This window comes from Carettochelys insculpta, chromosome 14, assembly GCF_033958435.1.
Source record: "Carettochelys insculpta isolate YL-2023 chromosome 14, ASM3395843v1, whole genome shotgun sequence".
NCBI classification, from domain to species: Eukaryota; Metazoa; Chordata; order Testudines; family Carettochelyidae; genus Carettochelys; species Carettochelys insculpta.
This window is the reverse complement of record NC_134150.1, coordinates 1,613,008-1,627,652: the sequence shown is the minus strand read 5'-3', so window position 1 is coordinate 1,627,652 and position 14,645 is coordinate 1,613,008. Positions and strand designations below refer to the sequence as shown.

At 62.3% G+C, this 14,645-nt stretch overlaps 1 protein-coding gene across 2 annotated transcripts in view; it reads right to left on the bottom strand.

The window, feature by feature from the left end:
• The window catches only part of PLEKHG4 (pleckstrin homology and RhoGEF domain containing G4), a 96,113-nt gene that overhangs the window by 10,824 nt on the left and 70,644 nt on the right, over positions 1-14,645 (bottom strand). For both annotated transcript variants that reach the window (XM_075008816.1, XM_075008817.1), the window contains 2 exons: positions 12,704-12,895; positions 874-1,775 (listed from right to left, as the gene is read on the bottom strand). In XM_075008816.1, coding sequence (XP_074864917.1) covers positions 874-1,775; positions 12,704-12,895 — 1,094 coding nt within the window. The remainder of the gene's footprint in view (positions 1-873; positions 1,776-12,703; positions 12,896-14,645) is intronic.

The following is a 14,645-nucleotide window of genomic DNA, read 5'->3' as shown; positions in this document are numbered from 1 at the left end:
GCTGTACAACGTCGTGCACAGTGAGGTGGCAATGGCTGCAGATGCTATAAAACTAGGCAGGGGTCTCCCAAAGCTGGACGACTGGCGACAGAACGGCAGGTGCACTTCAGTAAGGCACGTGGGAAAACATGACCCCAGCTGTACCCGATCAATTAGGGGACTTCAATTAGCTGCTACCACTCAAGAAAGCTCTGGGAGTCGGTCACCAGCAACAGCTCTCTGAAAACATCCACTCCGCGGGCCGCTGCCGTCAAACAAACGGCAAACCCCGTGCGGGGAGTCATTAGGAAAGGGATAGAGAATAAGGGAGACAATCTCTTATGGCCACTCCGTAAAGCCCTGGCTCGCCCACACCTCGGCGACTGCGTGCAGATGTGGCCGTCTCATCTCCAAAGCGAGACACTAGCACTGGGGGGAGAGCAGAGGCTGCCCCACAGGAGGCATTCGGAGAAGGGCGACGACAAGGAGGGATTTGGAGGGGGCGCGTCTGAGGAGACTAAGAGACAAGTGCTCATTCAGCCTGGCCAGGAAAGACCCGGGGGACGTGCCGGGGGCTCGGAGCTCAGGAACGGTGAGCAGCAGGGGCATAAAGAACCCTGAACCCAAACGCGCAGGCTCACCACAGGTGGCTCCCGGCCAGGGGTGCCGCAGGGCGCTCGGACAGGTGGCTGCATGCCACGGTGGCACCCGCTGCTTGAAGCCGCCACAGCACTGGCAGGCGCGCCGAAGGGAACGCTGCCCGGAGGGCTTCTCCGCCCAGGTTCGCCCCTGAGAGGCAGCAGGTCCGTGCAGAGCTCTCAGTCCTGCGTCTCCAGCAGGGCCAGCGGTCGCCACCCCCTCCTTCCCAGCCCCTGCGCCGGCCAAGTCACCTACCTGCCCCGGCTCTTGGCCTCTGGCGTGCAGCCGTAGCCCCGCTGCTCCTCTGGCAGGCCGTGCGCAGCCCAGCTGTGGGCAGCCTGCTGCCAGGCTGGGCGAGTCCGGTTCACCAGCTCCATGCTGCTCACTTCCAGCCCCTTAATGAAGACGCCCGTGTTGCCATGCCTGGCCGGCTCGCTCAGAGTTCTGTGGCAGCTGGACCGCTGGCTCTCGCTGCTGGGGAGGTCAAAGCTTTGGGCCTTTTTCAGCGTCCTCCTGGAGGGGCCGGACGAATTCGCCTCCAGAGTTTCCAAGATGCTCTCCAGGTTTGGCTTGTCCTCGGGCACATCACCGCAGGCCACTGCACCAAGAGAAAGCCTGCCGGAGCAGGGGCTCGTGCTGGGAGCTGCTCCTCCGGCACTGATGTCCCCGGCGCTGCTGGGAGGCGGGGGGCAGGCTTTTTCCCTGACCCAGCCAGGTGAACGGTTTGGCCGGCCATAGAAAAGGGACACGCTGTGAGTCCGGTCTGAGAGCAGCCCGGGGAGGGCCCCCTCCGAATGCCTCCTGTGGGGCAGCCTGCCGCTCTCCCCGCCCCCCCTGCTGGGGTCCCCCTCCCCCGGCTTCTGCTCCGAGAGCAGAGCCCGGCGCGTCCGCAGGGCGGCTTCCAGCTTCTTCTCGAAGACCAGCTTCGTCTCCTGGCACTTGGACCAGGCAAACTTCCACTGCCGCAGCCCCGGGTCACTCTTCAGCTCGCCGGCCAGCGCCTTCATCTCCTGGAAGGTGGCGCTGCTGATTTCCGGGTGCTTCCCCTTGTAGTGCTCCAGGGACTGGATGACCGCCGCACAGAGCTCGGGGGAGCTGCACTCCTCCATGCTGATGGAGGCTAGGTGTCGCAGCCCCTCCAGCGCCCACTCGTACGCCTGCGGGGAGAACAGCCAATCAGTTCGCTATGGAGGGAAGAGGCCCGCACGCTCCCCAAGTGCAGCCCAGGGGAAAAGGGTCAGAGGTGGACCAAGGCAGCGCCAAGCGCGGAGCCAGCGGGCGGCCACTGTCAGCCTGGCTTAACAACTCGGCAAAACAAAAGGCTCTTTGTCCAGCGAGCTCCAGCTGTGCTGGGGGCTCCCTCAGTGCCCCGCCCTGCCCTGCAGCCAGGCTGTGCTCCAGACACCAGGTCTGCCCACTCCAGTGTCCAGCTGGGGCCAGAGTTCCCAGCACGCCTGGCAGGGGCATGGCCCTGGAGCTGAGCTCCGGCTTGCACTGAGTTCACCCCCAGCAAGGCAGACCACAGGCTGGGCAGGTGCACCAGGTACCCAGCAGCTCCAAGAGCCAGGCCCGTTCCGGGCGAGGGAGCAGGTGGCGAACAGCCGGTGCTGGGTGGCAGGGGCTGGGCCCAAGGGAAATGCAGATATTTTAAAACAAAAGGTTGTCAGGGCTGAGGGCCAAACCTGATCCTCTCTCGCCAGCCCCACAGCCCCCAAGTCGCCTGGCCCTGACCTGCCCCCCACCACAGCCCCCACCCGCCCGGCCCTGACCTGCCCCCCACCACAGCCCCCAACCCACCCGGCCCTCACCCGCCCCCCGCCCACAGCCCCCACCCGCCCGGCCCTGACCTGGCCCCACCAGTGCCCCCAACCCACCCGGCCCTCACCCGCCCCCCGCCCACAGCCCCCACCCGCCCGGCCCTGACCTGGCCCCACCACAGCCCCCAACCCACCCGGCCCTCACCCGCCCCCCGCCCACAGCCCCCACCCGCCCGGCCCTGACCTGGCCCCACCACAGCCCCCAACCCATCCGGCCCTCACCCGCCCCCTGCCCACAGCCCCCACCCGCCCGGCCCTGACCTGGCCCCACCAGTGCCCACAACTCAGCTTATCCTGAGTCTCCCTGACCAAGCTCCCAACCCACCAGCCTGCTCCTGGCTCTCTCCAGTGCCACAGCCCCTTACCTCGCCAGTCCTGACCCTTCCCAGCACCACGGCCCTTAACCCACCAGCCCTGACCCTGCACCAACCCCAGGGCGAGCCATGCCCCACGCCTCCACTAGCACAGCCCCTGACTGGGCCAGCACGGGTCCACGCCCCAACTACAGCCCCCAGTTCAGCCCGTCTCTCTCTAGCTGGCTACCCAGCAAGCAGCACAACACAGCTTCACCCTGGGGGGCCACCAGCACCGACTCAGCATTTCGGGTGGAGCTGTGGGAAAACGAGAGCCGTGTGCTTTGGGCAGCTGGTGCCGTATGCAGAGACCGGGCAGGGGCTTGGCATGGCTCAGTTCAATGCTGGGTGCAGGGCAGGGGACGGCTTGCCAAGGACTCCTGCTGCTGCGCCGGACGGATGGGACCTGCCTATCATGGTGCAGCGCAGAGCTCTTCCCAGGAGCGTGAGCTACAGGCAACGCTGCCCAGCGCCCGGCCAGCTCGGGTACAAGTGTAGCACACAGAGGCTTTCTGAATCGGGCCTCGGCTCCTCCTGCAGTGCCCTTCTCTCCAGCTGCCAAGGCGCAGAGCTCAGCCCCCCAGGCTGCCGTTCTCTGCAAAGCCGGGGCTCACAGCGCAAGCCTTCAGAGCCCCCGAGCACTGAGCCGCTGGAGGAGGCCTGCTGCGCGGCTGCCAACAACCCACAAGCGTTCCAAGCCATTCCCCCCGAGCCCACGCCACGCCTGACGAGCCAGGAGAACGGGGCCCCGGTCCCGGCGTCGCACTGCGCAAAAGCCCCACGGCCGCCACCTGCCTCACTCGAATAGCTCTCAACGGCGCGGCGGAAACACCGACGTGGACTGAGAACGCAGAGGACTGTTATCCGGCCTTGCACGCCACCGTCGCAAGAGAGCAGCGCCTGCGCGAGCAAAGAAAACTTCCCTCTCCGCTGACCGCGCAACCCGGCGCACTGGCACTTGCTTCGGGCCACGGAGGCGGTGCAGGGTTCAGTGACCGCGTCTGAAAAATAACCCCAGCCCTACCCCCGCTTCCCTGCAGAGGGGCTCCATCACGCGGCAGAGCGCGAGCCTCCATCGCCGTCAGGCTGAAGCAATGGCGCCCCATTCGCGCATTCTACCACGTCTGCTGGTCACAAGCCAATGCTGCTTGCCTCGACAGGCCCCAGTAACCAGCGACAACCAAGTGCGGGCAGGGCCTTACCGTCGGACTCCAGCTACCGAAGAGCGCTCAGCCCGGCACACGCCGCGACGGCGGGGGAAAAGCCGAAAGAGCCACGCGTGGCAAAGCTGATCGCAGCTAGCTGCCCCTAACTCTCTCCACGCGCACGGGGGCTTTGGAGAAAGCCGCTTGTGCTATGTCACCGGGATAGGGAAGCAGAGTCCCCCCTCCCTAGGCAGCCTTCCGGCTAACTGATTCCGCCCAGGGGCAGAGAGCACTTTGTCATGGACACCGAGGCAGGTGCGGTCGTGCGCCGTCCATAGACGTGCATGCCACTGGTCGCTGCGCTGGCAATGGGAGAAAGCGTCTTCTCCAGGCGTGGGGTCTGACGGAGCAGTCGGCTCTCACGAGGCTCGCGTGCTCAGCGACCTCCTGGTTTTAGCAGTTCGCTGTGCTGGGTGGAGCGCCCCCACGGCCCTGCCTGTAATGCAGCCAGCCCTGTGCAGGGTGGGACAAACAGCAGACCAGGGGCACAACCTGGGACGAGCGCCACATCCACACCAGGCTGCACGAGGAAGGAGGGGAGCGCGGAACAGCATGGAGTCACTACCGCTCTGCTTGCGGTTACAGCGTGAGCAACAGCTCCTCTGCTCTGGGAGGTCACTTCTGCAGCAATAAGGGAGCGCTTGGAGGAAGCGGCCTGGAAGCTGATGGAGCAGACGGTGAATTCTTGGAGGAAGATCAAGGCTGCCCAGGTCTCGGGGCACTGATTTGGCAAACCCTACCGCCCTGGAGGAGCTGCGGCAGGCTGGATTTCATCTTTCAGTAACTCTCTTTTGCTGTAAACCAGGATCGCTGTATGCGGAGAAGCCTACAAGCGCGATGCACAAAGCTCCACATTGTTAAATCCGAGTCAGGGAACTTTCTACCAGAGCACTGGCCGGGTCAGGCAATCAGCTTTAGACAGGACGAGCACAGGACTTGGGCAAGGACTTTTCCGATGAGACCCAGAGGGCAGGAAGAGCTGTGTGGATGAACCTTCCACGCCCAAGCCTGTTTGCTCAGCAGCATTGGGTATGGGAGTGACCAGCTCTCACATCCACTGTGGTGTGGACACGAGAGGCGGAGAACTTGCTCAGAGGGGACATCTTTGTGGGATGCCTCCTTTTACAAGGCAACGCAGACCAGGACTGAGAGAGAGAGGACCTGCAAGGAGAAGCTGACCGCAAGGGGAGAAGGAACACCCGCCCCACACCGGTGACTCCATCTGGATGAGCTCAGTAGAGTGGCAGCATAGAGTTGTGATGCAGACAGCAGCTACGGTGTCAGTCTGATCTTCCCCCAGCTGGAGCAACTCTCCTTGTTGATTCGACCCCGCTGAGCCCCAAGCTGCTCTTTGGGACTTCCATGCAGGGACTTCCCGAGGAGACACCACCCCCGTTGCTAAGCACAGCTTTATCCCACTATGGATTTGTGGGGTCAGAGCCGGATTAAGGTTTCTTGGCAGAACCACTGGCTTCCTCCACCCTATTAAGGACGCAAATGTACCAGAATGCGTTAGTACAAAGCCCCCATTCGCTGTTTACACGCTGCATTTAGTCATAAAGCAAACGAAGAAACACACTAATTGGATTATTCTGCATTACGGAGAGATTGACGGAACTCTTAGCCAGATTTCTCAGGGGTCCCACAGGCTGAGCATTCTTCCATCACTGTGTATGAACGGGAGGCGTGTGGGGTCACATGCACTGCCCCCCAAGATTTGCTGCTTGGACAGTGCTGAGCATGTTCACACCCCGCCACCCTCACTCTGCCTGCGCAGGGCCCACGAGGTCTCTGCATCGTCTGGCTCTACACAACCCCCATTACACGCCAGGAGGCTCCCCTGAGAGGCCCAGGTGCCTTCCTGGAACTCGCTGCCACGCCTGAGCCGGAAAGTTGCGGTGCAGTAGAGTGACAAGGACAGACCTCGCCTCTCCCTCCTCCAGCTAGGACAGGCAGGGCGTGGGCTGCCAATGCAGGAGACACCCCAAGGAAGCGGGCAGACGGGAAAGCTCGCCGGGCCCGGAGGCTTGGGCAGATGGTTCGAGATCGCAGAGGTGTGCAGGCAGATGGCCTGGGAGCCGGGAGGGCAACAGCTGTCTTCTGGAGTTGTTTTGGGACTTTGAATTGTATCCGAGTTTATCGTCTGTGAGTAAACCCGGAGCCCAGGCCAGGTAGCGCAAACTCTGGTGACTCTAAGGGGCCCTGAAGAAGGGGAAACCGGCACCGTGTTGGCAGAATAACTGCCATGGCCATGAGGGGGTGCTCACAGAGGGCCACCCCCTACCACGCATGGTCAGAGACCTTTCCCCCAGCGGGCATGGCAGAAAGCTGTTTCCAGACAGACGCAGGCCAGGGATGGCAGGCAAGGTCCGCTTCAAGGAGAAGAAGGTGTTTGCCGGAGTCCTGGTTTGTGACCAGTACAGTAAACCCTCGAAAATACACAGCTTCAAGTAGCGTGTAACTCGCTTTAACACGAGTTAAGCGCATCTTGAAGCGGTTCTGCCGCTGTGGGCAGCTAGGCAAGCTAAGAGCCCCTTCTCCCCGCCTTCCCCCAGCCACACAGCAGTAAGCCTGACAGCGGGACCTGGGGGTGCGGGGGGGAAGCAGCCAAGAAACTGACCAGCCCTGGTGGGCTTGTCAGTTTTCTGGCTCCCCCACTGGCTGGAGCTAGGAAACTGACAACAGCTGCTGCCCTGGGCTGGCAGGAACCAGGAAACTGATTAGCCACGCACTGGTCAGTCTTCAGGGGCCCGCAAGCAGCAGGCTGATGGGAACCAGGCTGCTCCTTGGCTCCCGGCTCCCCACCGCTCTGGGAGCCTCTCCCTGCACCCAGCTTGCATGAAAATTTGAGTTACGCGGAGGTTGCAGAACGCAACCCCCACGTAACTGGAGGGTTTACTGTACTAAGGCTTATCCTTTATTTCTTCTTCGAGGCTGCTTTTCGCTCCCACACTCGCTGGTTCTCTCCTTCGCAGAGCTGGGAACCGCACCGTCGCTTAAAGACAAGTGACACAAAGGCCGATTTAGCCTCATGCCTGCTGTACGGGGGTACTCAGACTTTGAGCACTCGGGGCCATGGCTGGCTCTTGGCAGGCAAGCAGGCAGGCCGGGCTCCTTTCCAGCTGTCTGCCTGTGGCTCCTCTGCAGCACCTCTCGCCTTTGTGTCTAGGCTGAGCAGCAGAGAGAGTCCCCTGACTGCAGACAGAAGCAGGGCGCTCCTTCTCCCCTTCAGGAGCTGAACCCCCAAACACAGCAGATGATCAAGGCAGCCGACAGACTCGCCCAGCCCCTGGGCAAGGCTGGCAGGGTCGGCTTGGTGTTCCTGGGAGAGATGGGGCCTAGTGTGGAAGTGGGAGGGGACAGGGACAAGCAGCCCTCGGCGCCAGCTGGACCCACGCTGCGCCTCCCGCCTCAGCACCACACGCAAGAGAAGCTGCAGTGGCAGCTGCAGGAGCCCTGGGCCCTTTAAGTCACTGTCCCCTTGTCCCTCCCTCCCTACCCTGTCAGCAGCCTGCAGGTATCCACTGGCTGGAGGGGTGACAAGGAAGATCCCCAGGACTGCATCTTGCCCCTTCCCAGAAGCAGCAGGGACTGGGCACTGGGTGCCTCACAGAGAGATGCCCTGAAACGCCCAGGAGGGCATTGCACGCCCACTGTCCAGAGCGCTCTGGTGAGGGGCCCGGCTCCTGCCTTGGAGGAATCAGGTTCATTTTTCCAAATCCACAGAGCAAGTCCATCCCCGGCAAGGGGAAACAGCCCCCCCAGCCCCGGTCAGCCAGCCAGCCCCACCTCCCCAGTCTGCAGCAGCATGGCCAAGTCCCTGCTTCCTGCTGCCGTATGTTGTCCGCAGCCAGTCCCTCAGACAAAGCTGTGCAGCAGACGGCAGCCCCTGGCCAGGCGCAGGTGCATCAGGGACAGCCTGCACCTTTTGCCACGGTGTTAGATGGTGCAGTGCTGGTCTTCTGAGAGTGCAAACCCACCCCCTCCCCGTGAGAGTCCCTTGCCTCTGTCCGGACGCAGACAGGGTGCCAGATTCCCCCGACTCCGCACAGAGCAGTGCAAACGAGCTGCCGAATGGAAAGCCTCATTCTCTCCTGCCATTGTCCACAAACCACCGCAACCCAGTGACCGCGTGGTACTTACAAGACCATGTTCAAGGGCTGGCTGCTGCTGCTGCTGAAAGCAGGGCAGTGTGGGGCTGGCTCCCAGGGAAAATGCATGGAGAGCTGCGGAGCCCTGCCCCTGAGAGCAGAGCCTGGCCTGCCTGCCTGCCTGCAGCTGTGAGCCAGTGTCAGGCACCCAGGGCCCCCGGCCCCGTTTCGGCCCATAGAAGGAGTGACACTTGCCGGCAGATGGAACGTACGGACCCATTAGCATTCCGACAGGGACAATGGGGAGCGGTTGCCTTAGAGATCACAGGCTGCTGTGCCTCCCTCAGTCACAGGGGGAACAGGGACCTCCTGCCCCGGCTAGGCCTTTGTTTTGTGACTCAAAGCAGAGCGCTGTGCTTGGAGTGCCGGACATGGGGAGCCCTGCGCGGGGGAGGGCAGGGATGCCACAGACGGGATTGACTACTCGCGCACACAGGGCACGGGGGCCTCCCAGAGCACCAGACAGGAGAGGAGGGCAGATGCTCTCTGTCCGGGGAGAGCGGAAAGCTCCCGTGGGTACATGAGACAGAGGGGACCCAGCCCGGCTGTCTTGGAGGCCTGAGAGCATCCACGAGACAAAGCGGCCAGGCCAGGTGGGGGCAAGGGATCCTGCGGCAGAGCCACCCTATGGAAGGGCCCCAGAGACTCCAAACGCGGGCAGGGTGGTGGGGCAGACACACGACGCACGCAGAACTCCCGTGAGGGACGCCTCCAGGCGGCCCTCCTGTCAGGGCAACACACCACCCCCCTCACCTCGTCCGGCCTCAAGCACTCCAGGCAGCGGGACTCCCACCGCTGCCCTCGAGAGAGTGGCAGCCTCCTCAGCCGACATCTGGCCCCCTGATGGGCTGCTCTCTCCTTGAACCCTCAGAAAGGGATGGATGAGCCAGGGCCGGGCTGAAACCTTGGGCCCACTGGAGGAAGCCTCTGCCTGGAGCCACGGGCGGGTCTTTTCAGCGCACGGCAGTTTTGCTCCCACTAACCCCAAGGAAGTAAGAGGTTCCAGGCATGGAACGAGGGGCAGCAAAGACAACCGGGGAAGCACTTTTGCTTATAGACGCATCCAAAGGGTCCACCCACCAGGTCAGCTCTGCCAGGACTGAGGCGCTACCGTGAGAGAACGGTTCCCACGGCACTTGGCCGCGGCGTACACCGCCCTTCCCCAGCAGTGCAATGGCCGCCGGGGCAGTCCGAAAGCCCCTTTACGCCGCCGTGTACGAGGAACGGAAGAGAGCTGCAGCCGTGCGGCACATCAGCCCATGATGGTCCCGAGAATTACGTTGTCTGTGAGGGCAGGAGAGACAAATTCTTACAGTTCACAAGGAGGCCGCCGAGCCTGGCGTGGTGGAGCGACAGAAGCAAGGGCTGCCTCTTGAATCTGCGGCAGTGAATGGGGTTACTCAGCCTTCCTCAGCTCCAGGGGAGGATGAAGACCCTTCTCCGGATGGAGGAAATACAACTGTCCACGATCCTTATACAACTGCACAAGCCTCTCCCCCGGTCCAGCGGAGACCAGCTTGTCCCACTTTTGTGGTGTCTTTAAGCTCCTTCCTGGCCTTGTGAGGCAGCCTGGCCGATGCACGGGATCCCGCTGTCTCACGTCAGAAAGCTGCACCTGGCTAGCAGCGCTTGGGAACCCATCCCTTGTGGTGAGCGTGATGCCGAGCAAAGGGACCTTCTCAGCCAGCTCCAGCTGCTAGGGATGTTTTATCATCCAGGGTGAGCGTGGCCAAGTGGAACGACTTGAATCTGGGTTTGGGGAGGGAGGAGGACAAAAGTATTGGAGCCCACAAAGTGGCACCAGGGTGGAGGCAGGAGATGACTTTTCCATTCCTCGTCCCAGGCCCCTGTTTGGTTTGCCTTCCACCCTCCCCTGGAGCCAGAAATCAGGACTCTGGTGCTGTGAGGAGCCCTGTGGCCCCCAAAGACCGACGGATTTCTTTGGGCCTAAGCTTTCGGGGGCAAAAACCCCACTTCATCGTATGAACCGAGTCAGGTCACATCCGGCGAAGCGGGTCTGTGTCCAGGGAAGGTGACGCCCGAATAAATCCATCAGCCTGCGAGGAGCCACAGAACTCCTCATTGCTCTGCCGGCTCCCGACTAAGACAGTGACCCCTCTGAGGCCTGCCTCAAGCATTGCCTCCTAGAGCCATCGGTGTCACTCCCAAAGGCGTCCGCCTCGAACACCCCCATTTGAGTCAAAGCCTGCCCAGCCGGCGCTCCAGCCAGCAGGTGGGCAACTCCCAGGCTTGGGCAGAGAAGCCAGCACCAAGCGAGGCTCTGCAGGCACAGACAGCTGGTACGCGAGTTGTCAGCAGCCGGGACACAGCTAGTTGGTGTCTAGCTGGTGCAGGGGAGAGGAGGGACCCCAGGCAGGACAGGAGGAGATGGGGAGCACGTGTGAAGTCCCTCGGGCACTGCACGCTGCAGGCCCATGTACACCCAGAGTGGAAGCCGCACGGATGTGTGCTTGGAGAAGTACCCCCACACTCAGCCGGGGCAGGGTGGCAACCCCCCGCTTCACTCAGTCCAGCCTTAGACAGGCACCAAGAACTGCTGGCATACGGGAAGTGGAAACTTTCAGCTTGTCCTCAGCTGCCTCCTCAGAGGGGTGGGTGGGAGGGAGAAAGAATCCAGCCAGCCCAGCATGTGAGCTGTCTGCGGTCTGGCCCCAGCTCCGGCTGCTTCACCGCACGGGCACTTTCTCCAGTCGCTCGTCCCTGGCCTCTGACAAACGCCTCCGGCAATTCCAGTTTGCCCAGCGATCCCCACCCCTGGGGAGGGCTCCTCTCTGAAGGCACGTGCTACAAAGGGCTCTGGGACACTGAACACTGGAATCATGCACCGCCTTGGAACAGTCAAGCCAGGACCAAGAGCAGGAGCCACAGGGCAGGTCCTTAGGGGTCTGCCAAACTCCTGGTGCAGCAACCAGCCCTGCTTGTCTCACAGCCTGGACCCAGGGCCCCATTGAACCCTCGTCCACAACAGGGAGCCCTCCGCTGAGGGAGCTGCCCGGGCATTTCCTTTGGTGGAACTGTCCTCCGTAGCAGGACAGCAAGCTACCTGCGTGGGCCAGCCACACACACCCTTTCTTCCGGCCCCCACTCCCATACTCTGCGGTACGGAGGCGACTGGAACCCGCAGAGCCAGGCAGATCTCCAGACCATGTGATCCTGCACACTCAGGGCCCTGCCACTACCCACCCAGATTCTGGCTGAGCAAGGAGGCTCTCTGGGAGTCAGGGAGCTACCTGCAGGAGCAGACGGCAGCTGTGAGAGAGCCGAGTTGCCCAGCAATAGAACAGAGAAAATTAGCTTAGACCAAATTTCTGTCCTTCCCTCTCTGCATCAGGCCAGGCCGCTGCCTGTACCTTGGGCAGGCAGAATGGTGTGGAGGTGGAGACGGAATTGTCCCATCAAGTCCCCCAGTGGTTCCGCCATGTCTGGCATTCACCAGTGCACCCGCAGCACCTACAGATTAGGCTTCCGCCCCCCGCCCTGCTCTGCCTTGTGCCACGGGGTTCTTCAGAGTCAGGGCAGGGGGGCGGAAGGGGAGAGGCCCAACAAGAACACCACTTGTCATTGCATACAGAACCCAGCTTAACCCTCTCCGGCACATCACTGACAACACGCAACTTATCCTGGAACTCTCACAGGCCTTGGGTGACTGGCCTGTCCTTTCCGCCAGACAGCCGCTCAGCCTCAAGACAATACCCACCAGCAGCCACAACCACGCCGCAGAAAGGCTAAGCCAGGAACCCATCCCTGCAACAAACCCACTGCCAGCTCCGTCCACAGGTCTGTGCAAAAGACACCATCACAGGGCCTAACCACGAGGGGTGCCCCTACCTGCACATCCACGAACGTGATCTATGCCAACTTGTGCCAGCAATGCCTCCGGCTGCCACGGCAAGTCAGGGAGACGCCCCCATCTCGGACAATTTCACATGAAGGGTTTAAAATGTCCCTGGAAACTCTCACTGTTCATTCTCTGACTAGCTCAGACATTAACCCACCCCGCGCCCCCGACCGCAGGCGGGGCAGAAGGGCGACCATTCTGGGCACCCCAGTCCCCTGTACAACACGCACAGCACATGGCCCGATTCCAGGCCCTTTGTTCCAACGCACGCCGACAGGCCTCCCCACGCGGCTGCCGTCACCCACCAGGTTCTGGGCACCACCTTCGCAGGCCTGGTTTTGTCACACGGACTCGCCCGGAACAGAGGGCTGGCCCCTGGAGGGCCTGCCGGTGATACCACGACCCTTGGCCTTGTCCAGAGCCCAAAGCACAGGGGATTCAGCACAGCACCCGCAGCGCCCCGGCCTGGCCACTCATCCCTGCTGCAAGGCAGGGCCCGCGAGCGCCACCTGGGCCTCTCAGCCAACTGCCCGAGGACACGTCCGCGCTCAAGCCTCGGTGCCGACTGAAGGAATGAGCCCAGCACGTGACGCCGGGGGGCTGGATGAATTAGAACCCAGGCAAAGGCAGGGGCCTTCCCCCTGCTCCCCAGCGCTGGCCCCCCTCCACCCTCACTCAAAATGCAGCGCCGGTCCCTCACCTTGTCAAAGAATTGGTACAGCCGGACGGTCTCCCCCAGCCGCCTCCTGGTGTCACCCAGCTGGGTGCAGAACTCCTCCAGCTGACTCCTGTAGGCCCGCAGCTTGAGCCCATAAACAGGCACGTCGGCACAGGAAAAGTCTTCCCACCTCTCCAGCTTCCTCAGCGCTCCCTGTCCCCGGCTACAACACTCCTGAAAGAGAGAGCGCGTGGCGGCTCACAGGGCTGCAGGGCAGAGCCCGGGGAGCCTGGCCTGGCGCAGAGATGCTAAGAGCAACGCCCTCGGGGAACCATCTTTATCAGCGCCCGTCTAAGCTGTCAAGCACAGGGCCTGGGACCACTGCCCCACCACTGCAGCTCTGCCCCCGCTCTGCCTTCCCCCAAGCCCTGCCCCTGTTCCATCCCCTCCCACCTCCTTTACACCTCCTGCCCAAAGACCGCTCCCCCATGACACGAGCCAGGGGATTACGGGGTGTGGGGGCAGCAGCAGGCTTGGGCTCTCCCTACCCACACTCACCGTGGAGGCAGGAGCCAGAGTGACTCAGCAGCCTGGTCCGCTCTGCCCTGGGGCCGGGGCCAGGTGGCTCCACTCCCACGGCCCCAGTGAAGCGGAGCACAGCTGGCTGGGAGATGGACGGGGGAGCAGATCACTAAGGCTCCCACCGCTGCAGTGAGTGCGGGAGAAGCCCAGTCCCTGCTGTGCCCCCAGCGTGCCAGTCCTCTCCTCCCTCCCGCCCCCAGGCCCTGCCCACAGGGCAGCTGAGGTGGCTGCTACAGCGTTCCCCAAAGTGCAGGGCCTGGAGCCACCGTCCCAAGCCCTGCTACGGAGGGGACGTCCCCGAGCTCAGCTTAGAGGCACTGCCACGGCAGCTTTCACATCCAAGGCTGCAGGACGCCCGGCTCCTTTGGGCTCAGAAACGTTTCAAAGACTCGGAAGCGAGTTCCGGAAAAGCCTGCACCCCTCCTGGCCGCTTTTGCAAACGTTCCTGTCCCCTGCTGCACAGATCCAGGGCACGGCCGCTGAGCGGCAGTCGTTACTCAACGCCCCCTAGGCAGCAGGGAGGCAGGGCACAGCCCTGGGAGGGGAGGGAAGGGAAGGTGTTACCGGTAACACAGGGACTGAACCAGCTCTCTCCTGACATCTGGTGAGGAAAGGACTTCAGAAGGGGAGCCAGGCTAGTCTGTGCCCGCAGAGCGAAGAGACGGCCGGGGGCACCGAAAGGCTCACACCCAAAGAAATGGGTTAGTCTTTAAGGTGCCACAGGACTCCTCGCTGGGACTGCAAAAGCTGACTGTATTTGAGCAAAGCTGCAGTGCCTCCATGCTCACCAGACAGAGGCCCGTTGCCAAAACAGTCGGTTTGGGTTGCTTCTGAGTTACCAAGTGGGGGTTTTTGGGTGATTTTAAGTCACTGCAGTGTCAGACGCAGGCAGTGATGAAAAGCTGTTACGTGGATCATAAAGGAAAAGGGCAGCAGAACAGCGCTGACCATGGCGGCTACGGTATTGTCACGGAGGCTGCCGAAGTCACGATCCATGGCTCCCAAAGACCTCTGCAATTTCAGGGTCCCATCGCAGTGTGGCACCCCAAGCTGCTGTGGGCGATTGGGGTAACCTACAGCTGCTGCCCCCAGGGGCAGACACCCAGGGTTCGCTGTAAGCTGGCTGCTTGTGTGGCTGCTCAGGAGAGATTCCAGTGCTGTCCAGCTGATTAGCAGGGTGCCCACAGCTCGTTTTTTGGCTTTTCTAGTGGTGCACATAGGTCCATGCCCTGGTGCACGTAAAATTTATTCCCCACACAGATGGAAAACACTTGCCTGAGGATAGACGCGTTTAAGGAACATTGCAGGCACCCCACAGCTCCTCGTCCTTGGCAGCAGGACAACTCTGCAGCTCCGAGCTGTGGGTGGAGAGGGACCCTGGAGCACTGAGCCCCATGGATGG